A 27,113-nucleotide genomic window follows, 5' to 3' on the forward strand; every position below is an offset into this window, starting at 1 on the left:
TTTTATCATTGACCGAGGTCTCTTCTGTTATAAGATCATGTCCTTTGGTCTGAAAAATGCAAGTATAATTTATCAGCACCTTGTAAACAAAGTCTTCAAGGACTAGATTGAGCGGAACATGAAAATGTATGTGGACGACATGCTCGTCAAAAGTAACTCCACAAGAATCCATATCGATGACCTCGGAGAAGCTTTCACTACCCTACGAAAGTACATGATGAAGCTGAATCTAATCAAGTGTGCTTTCGAAGTGACTTCTGAAAAATTCCTGGACTTCATGATATCTAGCCGAGGAATAGAGGCCAATCTGAAAAAGATCAGGGCTGCTATTTCCTTCAAAAATGATCAAGAAGGTGCAATGCCTCACAGGAAGGATCGCCGCTTTGAACCGATTTGTCTCAAGATCGGCTGAAAGGGATCTGCTTTTTTTCCAAGTTCTGAAGCAACCAAAGAACCTTCAGTGAACCGAAGAATGTTAGAAAGCCTTTGCAGACCTCAAAAACTACCTTGGTTCTGCCCTGCTGCTCGTTAAGCCTGACATTGATGAAGAATTATTTTTATACCTTGTGGAATCCCGCACCAACAAAAGTTAAATAGCAAAACCGTGTAATTAATTAGAAGGTTGTATTATCAAAGTTGTATTGAATCTTTAATCTCTTAGGACTCGTTTGGTTCGCAGGAAGAACTTTTCTTTCGAGGAAGTAATTTTCTGGGAAGTAACTTCCTAAGAAGTTACTTCCTGAGAATAAGATTTTGGTATGTTTGAATGACCATGGGAAGATGACTTATTATAAAGTAGCTTATATTTGGATGAACACCTATTTTTCTGAAAAAATTATGTAAAATACCTATTATACCCTTAGTAGATATAAAATCATATATTTTTACTCATAAACTTTATATAAATATTAATATCATATTTATATTAATATAAATATAATATTAATATATTATAATATAAAATTAGATCATAATAATTTATTATATTAATATAATACTAATATATTAATATTATATTAATATAATATGAATATTTTAATATAATAAATTTATTAATATAGATATAAATATGATATTATATTAGTATAAATATTATATTAATATTAATATCAATAAAAATATTATCTTAATGTAAATATTAAAATAATATTAAAATATAATAAATATTAATATTATATTTATATGAATATTAAGATAATATTAATATAAAATTATATTACTATTCAGTATTTCATCCTCACCATCTATTGATATTTTACTAAATTTTAGTTATGGATTTTAAAAGAGTATTTTAGGAAAGAAAAAAATACTACCACTTTCCATGTCACCTAAAGTGCCAAAGCCCATCCCCATGCGTTTTCACTTTTCATGAAATATAGGAAGTGGCTTCCTATAAAAAATATTTTTTTATTCTTTCTCCTTTTAAAACTTCAATCAAGCAGAAGGCAAAAATGTCTCATAAGAGTAGATGCTAAGCTTCCACCAGATTAGCTTCCAAAACGCAGAATGTGAGAGAGACAAGCGAGATGGGTGAGGCGTCCCCGAAGGATATATATCTTGTTTGTTCCAGGGGCAGAACTCTTAAGTTGGTCAGCATTAATACCAACAAGCTAGCATTAGCTCTTGCTACGACTCACATTTTGACCCAGACTCCGTCCCTCGCAAATGGGGAACATAACAAACAAAGTCCAATAATTTAATCAGTAATCGATCTCTATGATGGCTCTATGATTTTATTACTTTTTCTTCTTACAAGGACATCCTTCTTATCCTTTGGGTGCCCTGGAAGGGGACAGTCGAATGCAGTGTGTCTCCTCGAAGGAGACCAACTTGTTACAGGTCTTTGGTTTGTGGAGAGAGAACGCTTCAGCTTGGAGAGGAAAGCTTTCACCTGACCCAGTCATTGCAAAGAGAAAGGAAAGGGAAAGGGAAAAGGAACTAGGAAGCTCGCTCACTGCCAAGATGGACCCACACAATTTCTGCCGATTCCGAAGTTTGAGTCCCAGTCGGCTCTTCGGACCTGATCTGGATCCAAGATATAATGTTTGGACTCTTCGATCTTAACCATTGGCTTGGTGGAGCTCCTTTCTTGTGGGTAGGTGGACTAATTTGATGGCAGCTATGCAGTGAAAAAATTCAACCAGTCGAACAGCCGAATACGAACGCTATATGCATGCATCATGGTAAGTATCATTTTGAGCAGACGCAGAGATAAGGAAGGGGGGAAGGGACCAATTATTGTTAGCAAGGCCCCGTTATTTGGAGGGCACATTGATTAAATTCTAGGTCCCCCATCAGATGAAGGGTATGATCAGGGTACATTGGGTGCCGACACGTGTCAGTTAGGTGGCCGACATGATTATATGGGCCTCTAGGGTGGGGGGATTCCCTTTCCATGATCTATTGACATCAAATCAAATTGGAAAAGAGTAGATGGGTGGTCCGCTTTGTGCAAAAGAAGCGGACCCTTTTTCGGCCGTGGCCTCAAAAAGGAGGCAAAAGTGGCTCTCGGGTAAAATTCCACGCAGGGGAAAAAAAGACTTGGATGGCCCGACCTGAGGTGTACGTCCATGTAGTTGATTTTATTTTTGAGTAAAGATGCCTGTCCGATTGCTGATTTTCTTTCTTAACCATCCTTCTATGATCTTTTTACCGCATGCCGTCAATCACAACCGCCCATTTCTATAGTAATGCACTGAGATGGAGTCTACAGGAAGGAACAAGCAGCTACATATGGTATGCTTTTATTATTAATGGTTTGGTCATTTTATGGCCGTTGAGTGGTTGTGTTGAAAGATGATTGAAATGGTGGCCATTGGCTGGCTAGTTAGCCTATCAGAGCATTCCTTTTAAAAGTAGGAATCAAGCTTTCCAACAACTATGAATGACTTAGCTAGCCCTGAAAGTTTGAGATATGTTTGATTTCCTGATCTGAAGAGGAAGACTGTGGCATCAAGCCTTGGACTTTTTGTCAAGATTGCAAAGAGAGGAGACCCTAGCCACCATGGAAAGATGGGTTGCCCAAGAACTTTAGAATTAGTTATTTTCTAAGAAAGCCTGCTAACTTGTGAAAAATCAACCATATTTAAATTTAGGCAATAAAATAATCGTTCTATGAATTTTTTTTCTTTAGATATATAATTCTTGCCCCAGAAGGAACAAAGGGAAAATAAAAGTGAAGGCCCATCAAAGTAGGTTGTGTCGAGGAAGCAATCAGTGTTTTGCTGAAAGATTTTCATTCAGCACACTTCGACTTTAAACTCACGGTCGATGCAATGCAACTTCTTCTCTCATTCATTCATGTAGAAAGTCAGACCCATGAGACCTTAAACTCTCGGTCAATGCAATGTACGTAGTTTCCCCAACACGGTTCAGCAGAACTGCTCCGTGGACCACCAAGTACCGGAGCAAGAGTTTGGGGTAATGAATCTTTCTATATATCAGGGCAGGCAAAGAACAACGGACTTCATGATTTTGAGAAACGATCCATGGTAATTAAACTCTACCGAATGACACACAGCATATGTAGCGAGACGTCCAGGAGTTCTTAATTCGATGAAGTCATTATTATACAACTGGGTGCATGCTAGGGCCTTCGACCAGTTATCGATCTAGCTTCTATCACCTCGTCATCGACATGAGAATATGCGTTTATATTCTTCCCTCTCCTGGGTCCTGGCCTGGTGTTCGTTCTCTTGCCCATTTAATTTAATTGCATGGCACCACGTAATCGGGTGGATCTTCTTTGGTGCCATACCGGCGCAAAGATACAACCAAAGACCGCATTGAATGCAAATTTGAGCTCTAGTCCTCATGCATCCCCCTGGCACCACGAGAGCCAGCTCACCTGATACGGACCTCACCACTTGGTTATGTTGGGAAGTCCATCTCAGTCTCCCGCACTGGAGTGGACACGTCACAGGAAAATAGGTAGGTCCGGAAGTTCATTCAAAGACACCAACTTCTGCCCCCACCATCTTAATTAATGACCCATATCTTGGATCAGGAGAGACAATTGGGCTGGGTGGGTGAAGTCCAGTCAAGTGCTATCTAACCGACATGGGGTGACATTAATTATAGATATCGATTCATTTGCTATACGCAAATGGACCCATTTCCTTATCACGTTCGTTGTACTTGACCTCCAGCTGCGTCCATTTTGCCTACTGGCTACTGGTTATTATTAAGATAGTCTTGAACCTTTATCTTGCTCCGGTTCGGGTCCAAGGGCCGATCATTCTGGGTCGAGGTTTTATCTTGGCCAAGGTGCCCACTTACGTCCGTACACACACACACACACACATATGTGTATGCATGTATGAATATTATGACGATCCCAGTTATCTTGCCTGAAATAAATCCAGTTATCTCGACATATTAGGAAATACAGTATCAACTAATGACCAGTAGATATCTCTTAACCTTAATTCAATTGGCTATCCTAGATAATTTTGTTATTACAAAATAGTAGCCGGAATAGAAGGATGGTTAATTATAATTTTGATATATATATAGGCTGGGATCTTGACTGGTCTTGATTTTTTATATATATAAAGAAAAATATTCAGCAACTTTTCAACGATCTCAGCCGAAATAAGTCCAAGCATTGGCCATCCACAATATTACACCGGACTAGCTCGCATGCTTATTGTCATGGACCCCATGAGATGAGAGGGAGAGGGAGACGACGAACAGTGTGGGAACGGTAGTACTAGTGTTTGGGGTGCATGCCATGCCATCCTCCGAGATGCCAACACCAACGTGGAATGCTTGGGACTGTTGGTGGTGTGAGTCGAGTCAGACGGACTGGACGTCAGTGGCGGAGCAGGCTCGGGCACTGGGACTCATCATGGTTGGAGGGCCATCCAAATCTCATGACTCCTTTTGATGGCTAAAGATGGAATGGACAGCAACCAAGTCCATCACCTGGTCCTCCAAAGTGGGTGGCCGAATGATGCCCATTCCATCCAAAAAAAAGAAAGCCTTCCTGTCTTTGTTGCTGGCCTTGGAATCGGCATGGATTAGGATCTTCCAAATATCTTAAAGCCATCATGTGTTCTGAGCGTCGGCTCTTCTTTTAGGCTCGAACCACGTTTCTTGCCTTCCTTCCACTCACCTCTCATTGTGGCTTGGAAGGATGGAAAACTCACCACCAGATTGGGAATATTGGGTTCCCTTTTTTTTTTTTTTAGCTTCTTCTTTCTTTTTGGTAAATGAATATTGGGTTACTAGGACTTGACACCAGTAAGAGATGTCCGCTTTAGCACTCGGACATGACGTTCTACAACATCCAGATGAACTGAGTGCTCCTTTTACTGGCACACGGAATGCGACATGGTGGGTCCTCATGCTGGACTGGAGCCGGCTACGGGCTACTTGACATGGGGAGAAAGTGGGCTGAATGGACCTCGATCCCTAATCCGAACGCCCGGTTTCCGATCGGAAGCTAGCTAGCTACTAGGCCCAGTTGGACATGATAAGCCTCAGCCAAATATAATGCGTTATGTCTAGTCTAGACCTCCAAGTTTGGGGTTGGACTAATTCATAACCAATTTGAACTTGGTTAGAGTCTAACTAGATGTTCATCTGCCCAAATTGCAACGTTTGTGGTTCTCTGGGTAGTCGGTGATCGGATGATGAGTGAGGAAGAAGATATTATTTACCATTTTGACGTAGCTATTGCACCGTTCTTGGTTGTGGAATAAGTGAGGTGATAACCTCCTGTCCTCCAACTTATTCTGCCAAAAAATCTTGAAGTTTCGAGACTTTTATCTGTAAACTCATAAATTGTAATGGTTACTTTCCGCGGGGAAGTATTATATGCAATGCCAAGTTTGAAGCAGCATCAGCACGTGGTCAACCGGGACCATCCAACGCATAAAATAAATGACTGTTGTGTAATACATATTTAAATACGTTCTCTTTTCTTGAATAGATATTCGTCGCACTATTTTCACCACGTTTGAGCTAGTTCCCGTGTCTTCAACCGAAAATCGGCGGCAATGCTTATACTGATAGAACACTTTGCATTCAATACCTAACGTAAACCTAGAAGATGTTTGATGGGAAAAAATAGGATCTGAAATCTGAATCGGAATGGATAACTTCCATTCCAACTATTTGATTGGGAAGAATTCCATTCCGATTTCGATTCCAGAGTGGAATGAAAATTGCTCAATCTATATAGAACTCAATTTCTATTCTTTTTTATGGGTTCAAATTTCTATTTCAATTCTGATTTCGATTTCGGTCAGAAATCAAACGTTTTGGAAGATTTGACCATTTCGATTTCGATTTCAAATCATTTCAATTTTTATTTTCATTCTGATTTCAATTATGAACCAAATACCTCTCTAATATAAATATTTTTATATATTTAACATGCTGGCAAACCAGTGCCAGGATTTAGCTGGAGTTAGGAGGTCTTGGGATAGGTTGATTCAGATGACACGTGAAACTAAAATCAATCCAATGTCGATCGATTCTCAAATTTTGAATCAAGACCAAATCGATTGATGAACGAGGGAACCAACACAACCCAAATCAGTCTCGGGTTGATTCTTTCGTTATCATTTCTTTTTCAAAAAGTAGCAAATAAAGTACTAATTTATTAAAAAGAATGTATTAAAAACTAACAAATGGCAATAAATTATATATCCATCAAGTTGACTGCAAATTTGTACCATAAATACCAAAGAGTCAGGAACCTATGAAATGACATGGTAAAGAGAAGGGAGCGATCATCATCCAAATATTTAATACAAACATAAGCAAATATTGAATTATATATATATATAATGCTATGTATGAATGTGATGTATATTAGCATACAATTACATTTACTTATTCTATGTTCGGCCCCCTTTCGTTGACGAAAGTAACTGGGACCCTGGAAACCCTAATTCTAGCTTGCATTGAGGTCATGCTTTAAATCCACAAAAGGAGTGGTTACCAGTTATATATATAACAGAGTTCCACATGTAAAGATTAAAAAGAGAGAGGACTCCATAACGTGCTACGGCGAGGCCACACCACCCGAGGCAACACCGTAACAAACATTCACAACCGAGCCGATCTGATCGATAAGATTGGCAACCATGACAAGCATGTTGAGGGAATTACTCGACAGAAGCTGTGCATCGTTTAAAAGACCTTTTACGTGCATTGAGAATATGCTAGCTTTTCAGAAGATTTAAAATCTGATTTCCAAAATGCTTTACCAGTCATCAAACCACGCATGTATGGTCAGCATGTGGGCAAAGCATTACGTATCCCAAACTGAACAGCTTATTCAAGCTGGAAACTGTCATCACATCATATATCTTATTTGTAACTGGAGAACCTTTATACCCGGCTGGGGCTTCAGGGTTTTCTTGACTTATTTCAAATTTCCATCTGCCGAGGATGGCCGACGTCGCAGTCTTAGGTAGCCGAACTTTCCAGCACCAGGTGATGAGCCCTCAAAAGTGATCGGTAGATAGCCAGTGGCAGCTTCGTACCTTTGCTGAATCTGGGAAAATTTTAACACAAACATAAGGATGGCAGATTCCATGCATTAATTATAACTCAAGTGCACATTAACCACGTAGGGCAGTTGCCAGTTGGTAACTACCAGTGAAATTGGAAGAGCAAATATGATCGGTTACATTAGGTTGTGTAACAATCAGTATTTTCCCTTCTTAGAATGAAATGTTTCCTTCCTGGAAGAAAGGACCACCAGGCACATGATGCTCTTCTTTTCCGAAATCCGGAGTTATGGCAAGTTATGATGCTGCTGGTATTACTATCTCCCCATTCTTGACTTTCAAAATAACACCCTTGTCCGGATTTTCTTTTTATAATTTAAAATTAATGAGCAATCCAAAAGGTTATTTTCAAAAAAAATTACCTCAATAATTTCTTCACTGCTCCTAACGCAGTTCCTTCCAATAACACAAACTGAGCCACCTGAGCCTCCACCAGTGATTTTTGCACCAAATAAACTAGAGCTTCCATCATCAACTTTCCTATGATGCATTTCTTGCACCAATTTAACCAGCCTATCAGTCCCATCAGAGCCAAGTCCGCAGTCATTGTAGCTGTAATGGCACTGCAGCAAAGCAAGGATGGAAAGTTACAATATATGCTAACAAATATGTAGCATTGCTTCTAAAATCAGGATCACAATAAGACGACTGTGCAGTCTTTACTATCAATTTGAACTTAAAAATTGTAATTATTACATAAACTATCAGGTGTATGCCTATGACAAACAAAGAATTTTGTTAGTGTAGGAGATAAGGGAGTCTCAAGGTAATGGAGTTCCAAACAGTACTCCTGTGGACAAAACAACAAGGGTACACACAATTTATACAAAGAGAATGGATCCCTTGAATTGAATGGACAACTTACACTGTTCTGATAACAAATTGAAGGATCTAAACAATGTTGAATACTGTGTTGCTATTACCAGAAAGAGGACTCGATGATTGAGAGTAACTGAAACTACATTTACCTGATACATGAGTTCTCCAAGGGCAGAAAGTTGTTCGTCGGTTTTGGATGCGGTCAATAATGCTTTGAATGCCTATATGAATTGCAATACCATGGAAAGGTAAGTCCTAATCGGTTTCCATGATGGAACAATATAATTAAACCAAGAAAAAACAAGTATAGAATTACTAGCATAAAATATAGATGGAAAAAAAATACAATTCAAATAAAACAAATGAAATATATACAATGCAATTATGGACAGCTTCCCAAGCGCGAGAGCAGCACAACCATCAGGTTTATGAGAATAACATAATCTTCCTCTAATTATTTTTAGGACAACTCAGAGAAGATCAAATTTTCTGTGGAATGGAAATATTATGAGTTTATGACATAGTGTGGCATAGGTTTTCTGCCTAATAATCCTGTTGCAATTTAAAGCCTTCAAAATTTCCATCCTACTAGAACAATCATAACTCTATAAATATCTGCATAGTCTGCACATTATGGTATGAAAGCCTTATTTCTTGATGCAAAATTTGATGAAAACTGTAAGGTATATGGTCCCACATGGATATCTCTATATTCACAAGCAGGTTGCCACCTAACAATGACCAAAGTCAGTAGGCATATCTTCAAATTTTCTGACACTACAATACACAACACTAGCGCTGGTGGGTATTTGACATGTTCAATGTCAAACATTTGACTTGTTCTAATAAATAACTAGAAATGTATGACAAGATTGAACAATATACCATCAAACAATACAAAAATTAGTAAATAGATTTGCAAATGCAGAGGCAAGTTTTATGTAGTTTTCTGAAAAAAAAAAGGTATACAGTGAAAAGAGCCAACCTCAACACGGAAATTTTCGTAGATTGGATGTTTAGTAGGTGCCTTGACTACATAGGCACACTTGGGATCAATGACTGTTACAGTATCACTGTGATCGTTGTACTTCTTTATAAATACCTCTCCAGTTATGCACTCAGGAAGTTTCTTTGCATATACAGCTTTGTATCTGCAATAAAAGAATAAAAGGACACAATTCAGTTTCAAAAAGATACTCAAAACACCTTTGGTCCATAATGAAATCCATATGTCAATGTTTTTGTGACCAGCAATGCAGCGCTTGAGAAAAGAAACTCTTCATCGTTAGCAGGTTCAGAAAACTAACATTGAATAATAAAAGATATCTAACATAACTTACCTGTGTGGTGAAAGGTTACATAAGTAATCCAGTGAAGATTCAGCTTTAAGTAGCTCAATGCTGTGCTCTTCGAATTCATCCAAATTCATTCCGTCCTCTTCTTGAGGAGCATTTACACTAGCCAAAGACTGGGACAGTAGATTAGAGGCAGCAGATTTTATCATCTTACGCCCCATGAAGGTGCCTATTCTTACAGATCCATAATCAGTGCCGCCAACACTGCAAACAGATAGTTGTCAGAAGGTGAAAAACAGTAGAAAGTCCATTCATCAGCCCCAAACTTCAAATGAAACTTTTTCTGAGGACTGAAAACCGAGGTGTTTATGGGTAATTGCAAAGGAGTTATGATATATACTAGCCAGTGCATCAAAATTATGCTTAAATTGCAATAAAGAGACACCATTTTTAATATTTACACTATTGTAAGTTGACTGGCAGAAAGCCTGACATTTAACTTAGGGTAAGATGTCTACCTGTGCCGTATTCCAGAATCAAGACCCCAAAATCGTATGTGAGTTGGAATAGCAACAAGTTCCTTTACCTCTGCAGGCTACACGGAAAAAATCAAAATCAGGTGAGAAACTGAAATACTCTCTCTAACAACTAGAAAAAGAATTTCTGCAAAATTTGCAATGCAAACCTGGCAAACCATGGCAAGCAGCTTGTTAGCTTCCCCACAAGCTGATGTCATTTGGTCCATCACTCCACATGGAGCTCCAACAATATGATTTTCGACCTGTGCAGTATTAGCTTATGAACAATCTGAGAAAATATGATGCATCTGCATCACCACAAGACAATGCAAAACTCTTGATCAAGAAAATTATACATAAAAATATACCTTCTGACAAAGCAATGCAAGATCCCTTGGATCAATATTCAACCCTGAAGACATGAAGAGCAACATTGTTAATTTCACTCATGGGTTTGCTTGAGAATATGGAGATCATAATATACAAGGTGAAATCTGAAACTCTAATTTTCAACATCAAAAGTAATCAGGCCATCAATGGGCAGGCTAGCCAGAACAGACGAGGGCCTGACCCAGAAAAAACCAGCATGGGATCAAGTTTTAGGCCATGGACCAGCCTCAGACCTGAAAATAGAGCCCCTGATAATTTGTGGACCAGGTCTGGACTGGAAACATGGTAAAACATGAACACCATCCATTTTGAGACCAGCCTGGATGACAAAGTTTCCTATGTTCAGGCCTGATGCCTCCAAAACCAGATCCGACCAGCCGGTTTGTGCTCAGGCCTCAGATTGAAATTTCAGGCTTGCCTCAGGCCTAGGCTTGATCCAGCCCACTGACACCCCTAGAAAGCGAAATACAAGGCTCAAGAACATACAATTTTTACCATGTAGCATTAGTTGATAAAAGTAATTGATTTAATTGCTTTAGAGTAAGGGAGTATGAAAAATGCAACTTTAGATAGAATGTTAAGAAAATTGAGACCCTATAGAAGAGAGATGGCCAGTGGATACTGGATTACAAATAATGTAGTATTAAATGCAAGTAATGAACAAAAGCTGCAATCCTACTTAAATGAGAAAGGGACAAATATGGGTCTGATAGGAGCTCAAACAGGATATTTTAGCAACCGTTTCAACTGATCAGTTCACCAGGCCAGACAGCATGACTTCAAAGCCAGTTCGATGTCTGAGAATAAGCTTGAAATTTTGGTCAGAAACATTTACCAGTATCGTCAAACTGGATACTTGATCTCATCCCGTGTTTTAGAAAGTTGGGGATGGTACCTGGGGAGTGTATTCAGGTATCATAAAGAGAACAGATAAAAGCTCAGTCCCAAGCTGGGGACAACTCGCCATTAATGCTTCCCACCCTCCAACTCTCTCTCTCTCTCTCTCTCCAATCTCTTCTTCTCTCATCTTTTTCCTAAGCTTTTGAAGACCATCTCATTCCCACCTCCTGCATCTGCCCTCCCTTCCTCTCTTTCTAGCAGCAGCAATATCGGCCAATCAAAAGAAAATTCCAGCCAGGAGAAACCCCAAGGATCTCTTGAAAAAAAAAAAATTCGATGATGCCAGCATAAAATGGAGTGGAACTGGTGAAAAATCCTTGATCAATGTAAAGATGTAGGCAAAGATCTGGGAGAAAACTCCAATTTCAACATGAACCAGTGGCAAAGACAGGTTTCTCATTTTGAAGCTGGGTGCTTGAGGAAGGTATGGATCAGCAGCAGAGAAAGATTTCTTGGGTTTTTGGTATCATAGTTGGTGAAGACAGAAGAGTCAAGAAAGAGGCTATGGCATTGAGGAAGAAGAGAGTGAGTTCGTGAGTGGTGGGAAGGCCAGATAACTGGTGGTTCACCTGCGGTTGAAATGGTGACCTGTGTCCTGGCCACCAAATGGGTCAGGCTGAGTCAGTTCTAGAACACTATCATAAAGTGCAAGAATACTATAAAGCGGAACAAAAAAAAAAAAAAGGGAAGAAGAAGAAGAAGAAGAAGATCTGTTCTTCTTTGCGAATCTAAAGTTTTGTCCAATCTGTCCATTCATGCACACAAAAAGATGGCATGACAATTAAAATCTGTAGGACTTCACTCATCTGCCCTTTGTTATGCTCTTATAACTAACACTACATCTTCCTAATGTTACACATAAAAGAGTTACATTACACAGGTACGATATGCATCTTTAACAAAGGCAAAGGCTTTTTTTTTCCTAATAAATAACAAACACAGGGTGCATTTTGTCAAAGAGAAAAATGGAACAAGCATAAGATATCAAATGTGGTAAAGATTTTAGTATAGCGTGCGTGCAGAAACAAGCACTCAGGATTCACCATCTTGAACATGTACCTAAAGAAATAAAAGTGCATTACATGTTAAACCAACTTGACCAGATCCAGCAGAATTTCTTAACTAGCTATCTAAAACTGTATACTGGTGTGAGCATAGAAGATATGTAAGTACGGTCTCCAGAACAGTCATTTCCACAGGAATGATTTAAAGATAAAAACTAACCATGAGCAGCAGCAATCGCAGACATGGTGGCTACCTCCACTGCTGCAGAAGAAGAAACACCTTTACCTTCTGGGACAGCAGAAGAGACCTGAATTATACAAAAACATCAAATAAGAACACAAGGTTGAACTATGTGCAACTATATCTATGATAAGCAAAGAGCACCATTTTTTCTTTTTAAGTCCGTAAAGAATGAGGACAAATTCCTATAAGACGGTGATAATTCAGATAACTACAACTGTTATTGTTGCGTATGCAAAAGCTACCACAAGGAATGCCAATCCATCCACCTCTTGCCTCATTTTCAACCATAAAAGATGGTTAGGGATGATATCCATGCGACTCCAGATGGACTAAGTCAGTTATAAGACACCATATAAGGATCTAAGATAGCATCAGAAAGATTACCTTGACAAAGAAAAATAAATGAACAAAAGTCAACGTTTGTTGTTAGATATGCATGAAGCATCATCTGTACTGCAATTCTTGAAGAAATAGAGAAAGTTATTGAAGAAGTTAAAATTCACAAAACCTGTGGTAAAATCCAATTTCTGACATAAGATATAGACATGCCTTTTTTTCCCAGAGGCAGGTGTTTTTCCATTTCAAAGATGATGCCTTTTGTAGACCTTTATAGCATCTTTTACTGACTTATTCATATCTTCTTTAGTACATCCTAATAACAAAACTCAAGAAGCTATGCCTGAAACATTGAGGGTGGGCAACCTTGTTATCCACTTAAATCGAAGATCACATCCTCTCCTTTTAGTCAGGGATCCAGATTACCATCTTAAGGCCCGTTTTGTTCTGTTGCCACTTGCCAGTTTTTCTTTTAAAACAGGAAATAAACTATTAATTTATTCTGTTTCTAATTTTTGTAAATAGGAAACAGGTTTGGCACTCCCAACCATTTTTTGCATGTTTAGAAACAGGATATTCGAAACCACATCTGACAGTAGTGTAGCGGAGGTGGGAATTATAGTAGTAATGATAGGAGAGACGGTAGCTTTTCAAACATTAAAGAGAAAACATATTTTTGAAATATATAATTTTTGCCACTTGTTTCTAAAATTTGGAGTTATTTTAAAAAGATCTACCAGATAAGTTCAGGGCCACTATTAGTGTTTTTCTATTTTAAAAACACAAAAGAAGAAAAACAGCACCTAGACGTTTAGCCCTGGTTTAAGGTTTCTTCATGACAGCTGAACGGATTAACCATGCTTCATGCATGAAGAGAGAGTGGCCACTGAATAATCTCACTTCGGCTTTTGGTGACAAAGCTTGGGTCCATGTTTGAATTTCATGGGAAAATTGTTTTTGGAGAGATAATTGAGGAATTCATATAAAGTGATAGAACAATGTTATAAAGGGATCTGATTCCTTTATCAAGATAGGAAGAACACCAATAGATGCTCCAACTGGAAACTATACATATCTGGATGATCATAAGCATGCAATATAGTATGTCTTCACCAGGGACGGAACAAGGATTTTAATATTGGGGGGCCCAGACTACAAAAAAAAAAAAAACTATGTACAATATTTTTCAAACTAAATAATCAAAACATATTAAAATTTTTGAACAAAGATTAATAAAAACAATCAAAGAGTGATAATAAGAAATTGTCAATATCTTCTATTATTTCAATTGAATACATCGATTTTTCATATTATAGAAGTAATCTATGATACTGTCTAAAGCAATTGTTTCAGCAATTTCTTTTTCTATATGAACAACCAATGAATCTGCAAGAAAATCATCTTCCATTTTTTACAGCAACATCTTTCTTACCTTTCTTTTTATTAGCTTCATAATATTTATATTATATTTTTATAATCACATTAATCAAATCCCACATTCACGGTTATATTCTCACAACACATTTAAGTTTGGGGGGCCACTAAAACGAACCAAGTCCTATATCTTCACATAAAATATAGATTTTTTTGTAAGGTTTGGAGGGCCAGGGCCCCAGGCCGCCCCCTCCTATCTCCATCTCTGGTCTTCACTAAAATGTTGAAAAGTAGTTTTTCCACTAAGCCTTTTGCTATAAACTGCTAGAAAAATGTAAACTAGTGCATATCATGAAATTAGTAATATCAGGTTTAAGAAATGCAACTAGTAGCATTGGTATGAAGCTATACCAGTATGCATATACTGTCCACAAAGTGCACACCAAGCTCAGTCATCAAGACAAGAATTGTTCCAGCAATATATGCTGCCCACCTGAGACAGAAGACATTAACGAAACAAAACGGCACAACAATGAATCACACCTCCATTTAAAGAAGAAAAAATTTACCCACTTCTGAGATGGATCTTGTGCAAAGTACTTATGGGCCTTTTCATAGGAAATCGGTTCCCCTCCATCCATCAAGTCTGATAGGTCCATATCGAAGGTTGGTGCACGGTTACTTAGCTCAGAACCAAATGATACCTATATGGATGTTTCAAGAAAGTCAGATTTAAAAAAATAATACTGGGTTATAGAAATTACAAAGAATTAAGTGCTAAAGATTAACAAACATAAAGATAGAATAGCATCTTAGAAGAATAATTTTAACAGGAACAAGAAGGTAAACAATCAAAAGGATGTAAAATAGTTAAGTAAATGCAGTTATATCAAAATAAAGTGATGAAGGACATTAGCAGGTAAGGCAAGAAGTTCAAACTACATGATTAGTCCAGATTTCTATATGGTAAAGAGGTCAGTGACAACTTTTTACCCAGACTTCAATGCAGCAGACAGGCTTGTTAGAAAAAAAAAAAATTCCGACATAAAAAATGAGCAAGTTATTGCCATACAATTTGTAGCACAGGAATGGGTCCTTGTCCCTTCGCCTGCTGCCGTGCTTGAGCATGTTTCCAGAGTTTTTGCCTGCTAGGACAATTCTTCTGAACAGCCACGTGGCAGGCTTCCCTTATTGGCATCTAAAATGAAACAAGGGAACTAAAACATGTTAAACAAGCCACTGAAGAAAATAAAAAAGAAAATAAAAGCAATAAAAAAAACAAACCACTCAAGAGACATTTTATTCAACATAGCAGGTTCTTGCTATATAAATTGGACTTAAAGAGATATTTTATTGGTTAACATACGCACTTGCCAGGAGAAGAAATTAACCTGCAAAACTAGGCTTCCTGAATAATCAGCAATTCCTCCCATAACATCCAACCTTCCAGGTGCTCTTGCTACATAAATTTCTTCCTGCGTGAGAAAAAGACACCCAAAAGCATACAGCTTAATTATAACCATCTTCTGGGTTCATCCTATTCTATTACCTTTTGCATATTGGACACTTTAATCAGATTTTAATTAGGCCAATATTTATACAAGTATGCATGATTATATAGAAAAATAAAATTTCTAGGAAGCTTACTGCACATTTATAAGATGTCAGATAAAAATCTACGTGTTTCTGGGATGTAAAATTTGCTAGGTTAAGAAAATATCAGGCATACTTTTCTGCAACTGATTATCAACCTGACCTTCCGCCATACATTTTGTGGCTTGGGATTGACATTTAAGATGTTGAAGATGTTAAACTATATGCAATGTAGACCTGGAAATAGGAGAGGGGCTCAGATCTGGGTCGAATCATGAAAGAGAGAAAAGAGAGAAAAACCTAAAATTGGTAAATATCAGCAGAAGGATTTGGAAAATAAGGATTCATTGAAATGCTTGGGAGTGGAGCATTAGCTCATCCAAGTAATGTCAGATAAGAGCTCATTCAATAAAATAAGATACATCTACAAGCATGAGTTCAACATGCATGTTTTAATATAACATGGGATGACATGAAGGCAAACTTGTTTCAGGTGTCATATTTCAAGTTGCTGTGCGCTAAAGTTTAGCTGAATTTGTATGACAGAGAGAAGACATGACAACAAGAAATTTTAAGCAAAACTATAATAACCTTTGCAGACTGTATTTATTCCCAGCATATAAACAAAAAGTCATAAAGATTTAAAGAAAAAAAAGAAAAACAGGAGAAAAGGGTGAGGCAAAGACCTCCCAATTAAAGAGTGCTGCAGCAGCAATCCTCTCCCTTAATTGGCGCTTCTCAGGACTCTTTAGATCAGATCCACCATCAAGACCCGATAGGCTCTTTAGAAAAGCCACTGTATCGGATAAACCATGCAGATCACCATGAAGTATCTCAAAGTTCTCGATGCATCTTGCAGCAGATACAAGCACAAATCAGCAACAACTCATCGAGCTAGCACTTGGAGAGTAACAATATGAAGTTAAAAAGACTCACAATTCCACAAGAGAGGCATTTCCATTGATCTCAGTATTTGGCAATGCAGGACGAAGACGGACTTCATTTTCAGCAAGAGAATACCAATCAGGAATGCCTATATCTCTGCCAGGAGCTCTTTGTAGTTGATATCCCAGCACTATGGCATCACGAAGTCGCCTTGCTCCACTCTACTAAATTCATAGGAGCACAAAAGTAATAATTCAGGATGTCAGTATGTCTCATGAGTAAATCATAAGGCAAGACAAGAACTTAAATTAATAAGTTCAATGCATTTGACTACAGAGGAGGCTAAAGAAGAAAGTAGATATATGCTTACCTAGACAAACCACCCAAATTAAAAAAAAAAAAAAAATGTTCCAAAAGCACCATTCCCCACATTAAAGAATTCAAAGAAATAAATCTTGGCATGTAATTGTTTATACCAAAAAGACATGTATCAAATATTACATGAAGTTATAAAATGCTATAGTCAACCAGTTCAAAAAGCTAAAATCTAAAAACAAAATAATAAGAAGTGCTACATTATAACAGAACATGAGGGAAAAAAAATAGAAAGTTTACTAGAAGGCTCAGAACCAAAACAACTTATTCTTTCCCAAGTGTAAAATTGAAGCATTTCTAATTTACCTTAATGCTCAGAGTCTCAGACTACTATCTGTTCAATTATAAGATATGCAATTCCACCTGAACCATCCTAATTAAAAGTAAGAGAGAAACACGAGGAAAAACCTGTGAAGTTATAAATATCATCAAACAGCTGGTGCACATATTTAAAGTAATATGCATTTAACGAGCATGTCACCTAGAAAAAATGACATTAGAAATAAAAGATGACATTAGAAAATACAGAAGATGATCTTAATTCATATATATCAAAAAAAAAAAGATGAAATTAGAAAATATAAATCTATTGGAAGATTCACATGCTCAGGAGAAGCAGAAGAACATCTGGACATTAATGAAAAGAAAGGTAGGCATGTAAATATACACATTCAGCATTAGAAGGAGAAAACACAAATTTGAAGGACAAATGAAAAAAGATGCAGGATAAATTGTACAAAAAGCCATATAACTCCTATTTTTAAAAATAATACTTAATTCCGACTTTTGTATCTTACGTTATATTGTTGGCTAACCAGGGAATATAGAAGAATGTAGCTAATCTGAAACTAGCGAAAATAAATGCCAAATATTCAAATAATGTTTCATACAGTAAATGGATTATCTACGGTGACATACCTTATCTGAAGCATATTTTTTTCCAATAGCTGTATCCTGTAGTATGCAGGCAGCCACCTGATTATAAAATTACATATATATAAACTCATGATTAAGATTACATGTCAAAAAAAGGAAGTTTAACTACACATGAAATTAATATTACTGTCTGCCTGAATGGACTTAGTTTTCATAATTTCAAGATAGATATAAAGACAGGCAATGAATAAAACTGCTGAAAAAATCAACACAGTTTTTCTCTTCCACATAAAGGGTTGGGCTAGCATGAGTTTGTGATAATTTTGTTTGTGCATCCTCTAACTGAAACTGCATGAATATCTTCCCTTTGCCACTAGGAGATGTTTAGCTTTTCCTTAAACAACTTGTTTGGTTGACTGAACCAGAACCATTTTACCAGGAAGATTAACAGTCTTAAGCAAAGAACAATATGGATATCAATCAGATATTGACATACACACACATGTTTGCACTTAGCTAATACGGATGCAAATCAGAAGTGACATTCATATATGTTTAATATAGACATGGATACTTATAGGAACTTGTCATATATAAGATAAACCAAGTACTTACAATGGCCGTGTAAAAAACTAGCTGTATACGGAATATATGATGGGATAACTTGAACAAGCCCATCAAAAGTAGTTACTAGTTAGTCTTTGGAACGACAATACAGATCTATTATATAACTAGAATTAAAACCTTATCCTCTAAACAAGCTTTATGATATGCTGATATCTGTATCCATATCAAGATATCTGAATCTTTCTGTATCAAATACCAGTATCTGTATTCTTTTCTGGGTATTTTGGAAACATATCTGATCCCATATCTATATGCAGGATGGATAGATAAAGACATCAATATCCAGCCAATTTCAGATGCAGAAATTGATAAGTTTATATAACATTTAACCTGTTCCCAGCTGAAGATTCCAATACAAGATAATAATGTGGAGAAGCTAGCGAGTAAAGCAACCTTATTGAGTATGTATAGCTACATAAAAGAGAATACCTCTCCACCATTAATTCCTCCCTCGTAGCATGGCCTAAGAGTAAGGGCACGCTCAAGATACGGTGTCCAGTGTCCAGTGAGCAAATCTCTCCTAATCATCTCAACGCCACCCTGGTAATACTGCTTAAAATAATGACTATATAAGTAAATTTTCTAAAAATTCATACAACTAAATTGTTTTACCAGGTTTAACATGAAGAGAAATAAGTGTAACCTCAAGCATATTTCTTAAAAATGGCTCTTCATTGAAATAATCTCTGCGCACAAAGACAAATGGCAACTTGTATGCCAAAGCTTCGCTGACAGTGCCATACCCAATTTTTCCTGCAACAATGGATACAGGAAACATAAACAATCAAGTATATAGCAAGCCGTAAAGTGATTCCACTTAGATGACTAGTGAAATATATTACCAAGCATGCAGTTGGATGCTGCAATTAAGTCAGGTGTATATACATCTTTTGCAAGCTTCACAAAATTTGGCGGAAGCTCTTGGTTGTCAGATGCACCACAGACCTTCATCAAGACAACTATACTTTCAGACATGCAAGTGTCTCAAAACACTAAACACAAACAAGCACAAGAGATCATGACCCTTAATCTCTAACACGAGCATACCAAACATAGCCAACCATCCGGTAACCACTCTTGCTTCAGTTTCCATCCAGCTGGCTGCAACAGAAGGATGAGAACCAAAATTGTATTGAATTTAAAGAGTCAGTAAAGTCCAAGTCATGAACATCAAGAAGCCAGTTCATAAACAATAGCAGAATTTCACCATCAAATGCAATAATGGTAATCTCTAATAAAAGCAACCACAGCAAACATAAGTTAGTCTATTATGCCATTAAAGTATGTGTGTAAATGAAAATGTGATGATATCAGGCACTGATTGATAATGATTTTCAGATTTTCACTTCATATATTGGAGGTTAAGGTAGCATGCAAGTGAATTTTGACAGGTCAGAGATGTCAAAAGCATTGGAAGGTAAGGCATTTTTTTCAAGGATCTTTCCTGAATGAACTATAGACTTTGAAAGATCATTAGACCAACAGTCCTTGTCTCACATATACCTAGTCCCACGAGGGGAATCATGATTTTGAGTATGTGATAGACTGCTGTCAAAGTGTAAGCAAAACTGCAAAAGCCATGGCTGCATTGGAAATTGTGCTAGAATAGGCATAGGAATTGAACTCAAATTATTCTGCACCTTAGATCCAAAGCAATAGCAGCCATCCAGCTGTCAGACAGATGACATCAGGTGCAACTAACAGACCAATTGTAGACAAAATCAGAATCTAAGGGAACAAGGTGACATCCAGAAAAACAGATTGCATCTGATTGGTGACACCAGCAGACTACTTTGACACAGAATCACCCAATATTTATCAAAACCTTCCAATGAAACAGAATTTGTATCTAACTAGAAAGTCAGCACCAAAATATCTAATGCAAAGTTTCAGGGAAATTTGTTAAAAACCAGCATATCATTTGACAGCTTACCTGTCCCCCAAAATTGAAAATAACTACTTTCACATCATTCTCAATTCCAAGTTCCTTCCTGACCTGATACAACAAGAGCATCAAGGGAAAACAATAGGATGGTAATGGTCTGGACTCTGGAGACTAATTACTATTAGTGATATCCCCACCTCCAGTCGAGATTTGTGCAACCTTCTGACAACCAGAGGTACATCAATGACATCCCGGAAAGCAGGCACTGCATGAAAAAGGTGGAGGAAGGTAAAAAAGAGCATCTTCTATATCAACAGATAAACAAGATGGTATGAAGAGACTCGGGTAATCATAAATTTTGCGTGCTGTCTAACATACTAGGGCAATATCCAGGAAGACGGATTAAGAATTCACAGTGAGAGTAATCTTCGGCTATCTGCAAAAATAATAGTTAACAAAACAGAAAAACAAATAAATTAGCATGATGCAAGTTTATTGCGATAGGCAAGATGAATATCACAAGATAAAACATAGCAAAGATCCTTGTATATTCATATAAAAATCAATTAATTTGATAACAGGGATAGATTTTTTTTTTAATTGTAAAACAAAGTGCATAATTGATGGAATAACAAGTGATTTGAATGGAGATATAAGGGATACCAGAATGCTGTTGGTCAACCTTTTACAGTGCAATCCATGTAAATACTTGCATATAAGAATGTAAGAACACAAAAAGACAGCATCATGAATTTTTATCATTACAGTTGCAAGCAATTGCACTCCATTGTGCCACATAAAGCATTAAAGATTACAATATTATGCTGAAAGTAACAAAAGCTTTTAGTGAATCAAGTCAAGTTTAAACTTTAAACTCCTAATTGCAAACAAAACAAATGGGAAAAAGTCTGCATAGCCCAGAAAGTACCAAACAAGAAAAGGATCAATAGTCACCTGCCAAACAATAGAACGGTGATGATGCCCAGCTGCCATGACATATTCTGCATATATAAAATCCCAACTGCAAAAGTTGACAGATAATAAGAAGAAAATCCAGATGTTAGAAATGTCAACTGTTTATCCCCACTTTCAACTTCAAATACACATCACTCAGATGGAAGATTTTTCGTTTTAAGACAAATCATTGTATTATTTTGAAACTTTTAAACGCCCTTAAAAATGTACTTTGAGATTAGTCTAAATGTCACATCAAATATCTAAATTACTCAAAAAGTTTTTATTTTCATCAGATGCTTTTGCTCCATGTCATCTCAACAAGATCAGAAGTGCACTTTCAGAATCATGGATAATTTTGTTATAAACTATACAAGCACATACTTACGAACTCATTTTCCTTCAAGATATTTAGCCTTTATCTTACTTTTCCGATTTTCACCAAATGAATAATTTCTCTGATGCAAAGTTAATAATAACTTAAAAAATTTGGGAAACTGTGACTGTAATCAAGAACCGTTTAATAGATGTAAAATACTGAACAGGTGAATATATAATAGCAATCAACAAGGATAACATAATGTTGGTCCATGAAAACAGTAAGGCTTAATCATAAAAGTAGATTTCACAAGACTTAAAAGTTCTTGGCCTTTGTATAGGATTTCTTCTGAATCTCTTTTGTCAGGACAAAGAACTTGCATATTCACCTACACCTTTAGGCTTGACCTAGCTCCTTTATGTATTGCACTTAACAGGCAAAAGGCTTTAAATTTTTTGCTCTCTCCCTTTGGGCTTGACATGCCCTTTCTTCATCTCTTTTAAAAGCTAAAAATCTTAGAGAGCCTCTAGGTTCTGCATGACAGTTACTTTTCCAAGTCATAATTGTCAACTCTTTCTTCATCTCTTGCATGTAGTAATAGCAAGAAAAACAGTGTAATTTGGTGCTTAAAGAGATGGTCTTCTTTTTAAAAGGCCATGAAATAAATGAAATCATGCAAATCATGATGTAACAAAATTTTTTCCATTGTTAAATTGGAATTGTTAAACAGTATGATAATAAGGGGAAAAATCATTATAACAAAATCAAGATGCATGCAGAAGGAAAGGTAGAAATCCAACAAAATACATGTGCTTGCAATAGACCATTCTACTCGGTAAGATAAATGGAAATCAAGAGATTATATCCATTAAACTTGTTCAGCTATGTGGTAGAGTATGGTGCTTTTGATTTCATTAAAATGGAAACAAGCAATCTTAGTTCCTTAACACTGTGAAGGGCACTACAATAATTCATCCCCAAGCAACCAAGGAAAGGGAAGTACACTTTTTATCCAAGCAATGACATTCAGATAAATTTATGCCCTAAACTCAATATTATTTAGACATTGCGACACAGGTGTCGAGTATCCAAGTGTCCAGAAGCATCAAGCGCAGCAATGTTCTGAAAATTGGACAGCGACACATCTGTGTCTCATATGTGTATGTATAAGTATGTATTGAAGTATGCATATAATGTACAAAGAGCTAAATCCATGCTCCATAAATTCATAAATTTGACATAAAAAATTTTTTAAAAAAAAGTGCCTAAAGTAGGCGTGATGATGATGGCATCATGTTTTGATTGTATGAAGTCTCAAGAAGTGTCATGAAGTCTCCAACCATACAATATATCAAAAATCCAAAATTTGGAGTGTCTGCAATAACACTACCTAAATAAGTTTGATAGAGGAGAGTTAGCAGCTCACTAGCTTAGAAGATGACCATCGTCAATGCTTATTGTAAGATCTTGCTTCACATGATTCTTAAAATTCTTTTCTATTCAACCATTTACTATTATCCCCTCAATCTCCAATTTTTTTGAATCCTATTTGTAACGATTCTTCCCTGAATCTTTCACTTACAAGGAAAAAGTGAACACTCTTAGTCAGATCACCTATTACCGGGTTGAACATGATAAACACCATCTCTAAGATGCATGCAGAAATCACATTGTTATGAACTTAGCAATAAAGTTTAATACACAGTAAATTTGACAGTTGATCCTTGTAATAGTAATTGTACAACAGCAAAGATAAAATGTGTTACCTGAAATTCGTGACACAAACCGAGCGAATCCCAGCATCTGCCGCTGCTCGGCATGCCACAGGAACAACATCCGAGACCTGTCACAGCTAAGCAATATCAATTATAACGGCTAAAGCAGCACAGAATGCTCCTTATCAAGCAATATGAATAACTTGATGTATTCAAAGCTCATCACATGATAAGATGAGATTTTAGTTCAGCAGTCATGTGCAGAAGAAAATAGCAAATACCACTAAGTCAGCCTTGATGGAGTTCAGCCATTCCACTTCAGTTGCCAAAATAGAGGCCCGAGGCACCACAGCTGTCTGATGATACTGTATTTGGAACAACAAAAACAAATGGGGAAAGCCATATATAAATATGAAACTCTTAATGCAAATATTTGTTACATCAACGAACAAATTACTCCTTTACATAGCAAGTTGAACACGAGTTGAGGGAAGCACAGAAAACATGTGCTAATAAAGAGGATGGAAATGCACTGCCTTCACACCTTCTCCAAGGAGGCAAGCCGGTCTACCGTCAAAGCATCAGCTTGCACAGCTCCGCAGTCCAGCAAAACCTGCCAATTCCACAATTTCAATCAGAGTATTCATAATTTGTATCAGATTATTTCTGATGACAAGCAGTTTCAGCTTCAGGCTGACCTTGCGAATGTGGAGATTGGGAGACTGTATCTCAGTAGTGAAAACAAAGTCTGGAGCACCCGTCACCACATGAACATCATGACCAGCCACAATGAGATGCCGCACAACCTGCAAGTAAAGAAACTTGGAGTCTCTATTGCAATAGCTCTAACGTGTATATTTGACCAGAGAAATCAAAGAAGTATCTTTAGGACTTTACTTTTATTACACCTTTCTGCTCAATTCCCAGATTGACCTCTGTTTTCTTACAAATATTTAATCCTTATTATTAAATAAAAATGCCAATCTTATCAGTATTTGCCAGAAATATAGTTAAAAAACGCATCCTTTTCAAACAGAGAACCGTTTTTCTTCCCGGAAAAAAAAAAAAAAAAAAAAAAAGATATATCAAGCAGAAAAAATAGGCTAAAACTCCTTTGGAAAAAAGCCCTACGATGTCAGACTACTTGTCTTTCTCGATATCATCCACAGCTTCCAAAATTTCGAGATTTCGGGCATAATGAAAATCACTTTTTTGAGGGTTACCCTTATCCAAAAAAGAGTTTGGGATAAGTTTATTCCAAAGATTCCCATTTCCTACAATTCTTCTTAATTTGAATACCATTACTCGGCCATTACTCCTATTTTGCAGAAAATTATAACGCTCGCATCTTTTTCCAATATTTCGTCCCCAAGGTACATGAAGAACCGAGAGACTAGACTCGTCCGTGAAAACCCATAGACTAGGTTTTGCATAAAGGAAAACAACACGATCGATAAATTCTTGAATTCTTGAAAGAGGGAAAAACAAAGAAAAAGAAAACGCCGGTTAAAATTCTTGAAAGAGGGAAAGAAAAGTATGACAGAAACAACAAGAAAGGACACTGCGATCGGTGCACCTCAACGACGCGGGTGGCGTGGCCGAACCCATGGCCGGTGACGTAGTAGGCGAAGACGAGGTGCTCTCGAGAAGCGGAGATCCCTTCATCTCCACGGAGAATCCTCATCGCTCGCTATGATCTATTTCGCGAGAAGAATTAGGAAGAAAGGTTCCAAGAAAATCCCTGAAACCCTCGAAGGGGAGGAGATTGGAAACTTAAACAAGCGAAGAGAAAGAGTGAGGAGACGAAGGGGCAGCGGAAAGAAAGTGATCTCCCAAATTTATGGGAGAAGGCGGATAACCGCAGCGACCAAAAGTTAGCATGCAGGACGCATCCTTTACTATACTTCCATCCATCCACGTCGATGGCACGTCATCCAAGACGGACTTTTCTATCTCCAGATTTACGTGCGCGTCATGCCTTCTTCCGCCCCTCACCATTCCCAATCTTCTGCTTCGTTTTTGGAAGAAGAAGATGAGCACCCCCAACAAAAAGATATGGAATCTGCATCAAAAAGGCAAAAAAAATATGGAATGAAAGAAAGGAAGTTTCTATATCATCAATTTCTAAATCAGATTTTAATTAATATATTTTTTAAAAAAAAATTTCTCCTCTGATGAGACTGATCTCTGACGGATATTTATAAAAGATTAATAAAATTAAATAATAAATACCTCTAAATCCTTATCCATTACCTTATTTGATATTTCTCTGCAAACTCTAACCGATATTTATTTATTTTTTTAAAAAAAAATCTTGAGAAGATAGATGACGGATAATTTCAAATCTTTATCCAATTATTATTATTGTGTTAATATTATCAACGATTCTCCCATAATTCTATACGTGCATGCAGGTGGAAGCAATCGACCCGAAGAAGCATGGCCTTCCGACGGTTGACGGCTTCTCCCCATCCGACTCATCTCTCTCTGTTGCCGTCATCGCCGCGCCAATCCTATTCTCGCCCGCTGGCATCTTATGATTCTGCCTCGCATCGAAACCCAAGAAAGAAGAGGGAGGAAACAGAGAGAAAACGGAGGGATTGAGGATGGGTGCAGGATCGGAGGGTTCAAAGGCTCCAGTCTTGGTTTCTTGGGAAATTTTGAGATTTTTGTTCCAAAATCATGGTAATCACGATCAGTTACAGTTGCTCCGATTAAATCTTTCTTCTCTGTGGATTTTGATCGGAAACAAAAATTGGAGAACTAACGCTGCTTTAATTTTCTCTAGTTTCTCATCTGAAGCTACGATCGTCTGGATTCCACTTCCATCTAGAACTCGGGGTTTCTAAAATTTTTCTCCGGATGATTTTAAATTAAGCTATATCAATTTCTGGCCTCTTAAAAATCCTCTTGATAGATAAGCTGTTTCATATTAATCGAGCATCTTGTATCTCTAAAATAATAATAATAAAAAAAATCTTCTAGAATTTTTCCTATCACTAAGGTAAAGAGCTATATATCGTTCTCTTGCCGCATCTGTTCCGTGGAAGCTAAACCCACAAGCAAGAGAGATCAAGAGCTACAATGAGAAGGGCTAGGAGGAGGAGGGAATGACAAGAACAGAAAGACAGTGACCCCTAATGGCATCGCAGAGACAAAGGGGAGGTCAGTTGCTCAAAAATTGCATGCTCGGGCTACATGGAACGAAGGATACCAAAAATGTCCTACGTGGCGCTGCATGGTGTAGAAATTTTCTTTAATTAATAGAAAAGAAGATGTTAGATATACCATACTTGACTAGCAGCAGTTGGCATTCAGCATCACGAAAATTTGGCTTCAGCGGACCGGATCAAAAAAGATCACTCAAAGATGTCCAACTGTCTCTGATTTGCATGATTTTTTCATCTAAATCAACATCATCTCCAATTTTGTAGCATCCATATTTCCATTCACGCATGGCTACAAAGTCAACATCTCT

The 27,113-nt window shown here is 37.2% G+C and overlaps 1 protein-coding gene across 1 annotated transcript; it reads right to left on the minus strand.

The window, feature by feature from the left end:
- Positions 1 to 6,767: 6,767 nt before the first annotated feature.
- On the minus strand, positions 6,768 to 26,757 carry LOC105050888 (L-arabinokinase). Its single transcript, XM_019852365.3, has 29 exons — positions 25,212 to 26,757; positions 24,334 to 24,441; positions 24,180 to 24,248; positions 23,917 to 24,000; positions 23,687 to 23,763; positions 21,602 to 21,668; positions 21,026 to 21,083; positions 20,845 to 20,912; positions 20,696 to 20,758; positions 19,810 to 19,863; positions 19,605 to 19,707; positions 19,406 to 19,515; positions 19,192 to 19,311; positions 18,178 to 18,234; positions 16,936 to 17,105; positions 16,686 to 16,851; positions 15,798 to 15,881; positions 15,479 to 15,604; positions 14,980 to 15,110; positions 14,818 to 14,899; positions 12,673 to 12,760; positions 10,527 to 10,570; positions 10,326 to 10,421; positions 10,159 to 10,235; positions 9,686 to 9,904; positions 9,331 to 9,496; positions 8,495 to 8,566; positions 7,889 to 8,089; positions 6,768 to 7,510 (listed from the first exon to the last, which is right to left on the minus strand). Exons 1-29 carry the CDS (start codon positions 25,317 to 25,319, stop codon positions 7,379 to 7,381), a joined length of 3,000 nt encoding a protein of 999 aa, XP_019707924.1. The 5' UTR covers positions 25,320 to 26,757; the 3' UTR covers positions 6,768 to 7,378.
- Positions 26,758 to 27,113: the final 356 nt, after the last annotated feature.

This window comes from Elaeis guineensis, chromosome 8 (genome assembly GCF_000442705.2).
Source record: "Elaeis guineensis isolate ETL-2024a chromosome 8, EG11, whole genome shotgun sequence".
Lineage (NCBI taxonomy): Eukaryota > Viridiplantae > Streptophyta > Magnoliopsida > Arecales > Arecaceae > Elaeis > Elaeis guineensis.

Bases quoted from the DNA above. Each gene is read 5' to 3' on its own strand.
- LOC105050888 (XM_019852365.3), bottom strand. From the start codon at position 25,319: ATGAGGATTCTCCGTGGAGATGAAGGGATCTCCGCTTCTCGAGAGCAC. The intron at 23,764-23,916 runs GTATTTGCTATT...TAGCTGTGACAG, and splicing joins CCATCAAGGCTGACTTAGTG to GTCTCGGATGTTGTTCCTGT. The intron at 14,900-14,979 runs GTGGGTAAATTT...CTTCTGTCTCAG, and splicing joins GCACAAGATCCATCTCAGAA to GTGGGCAGCATATATTGCTG.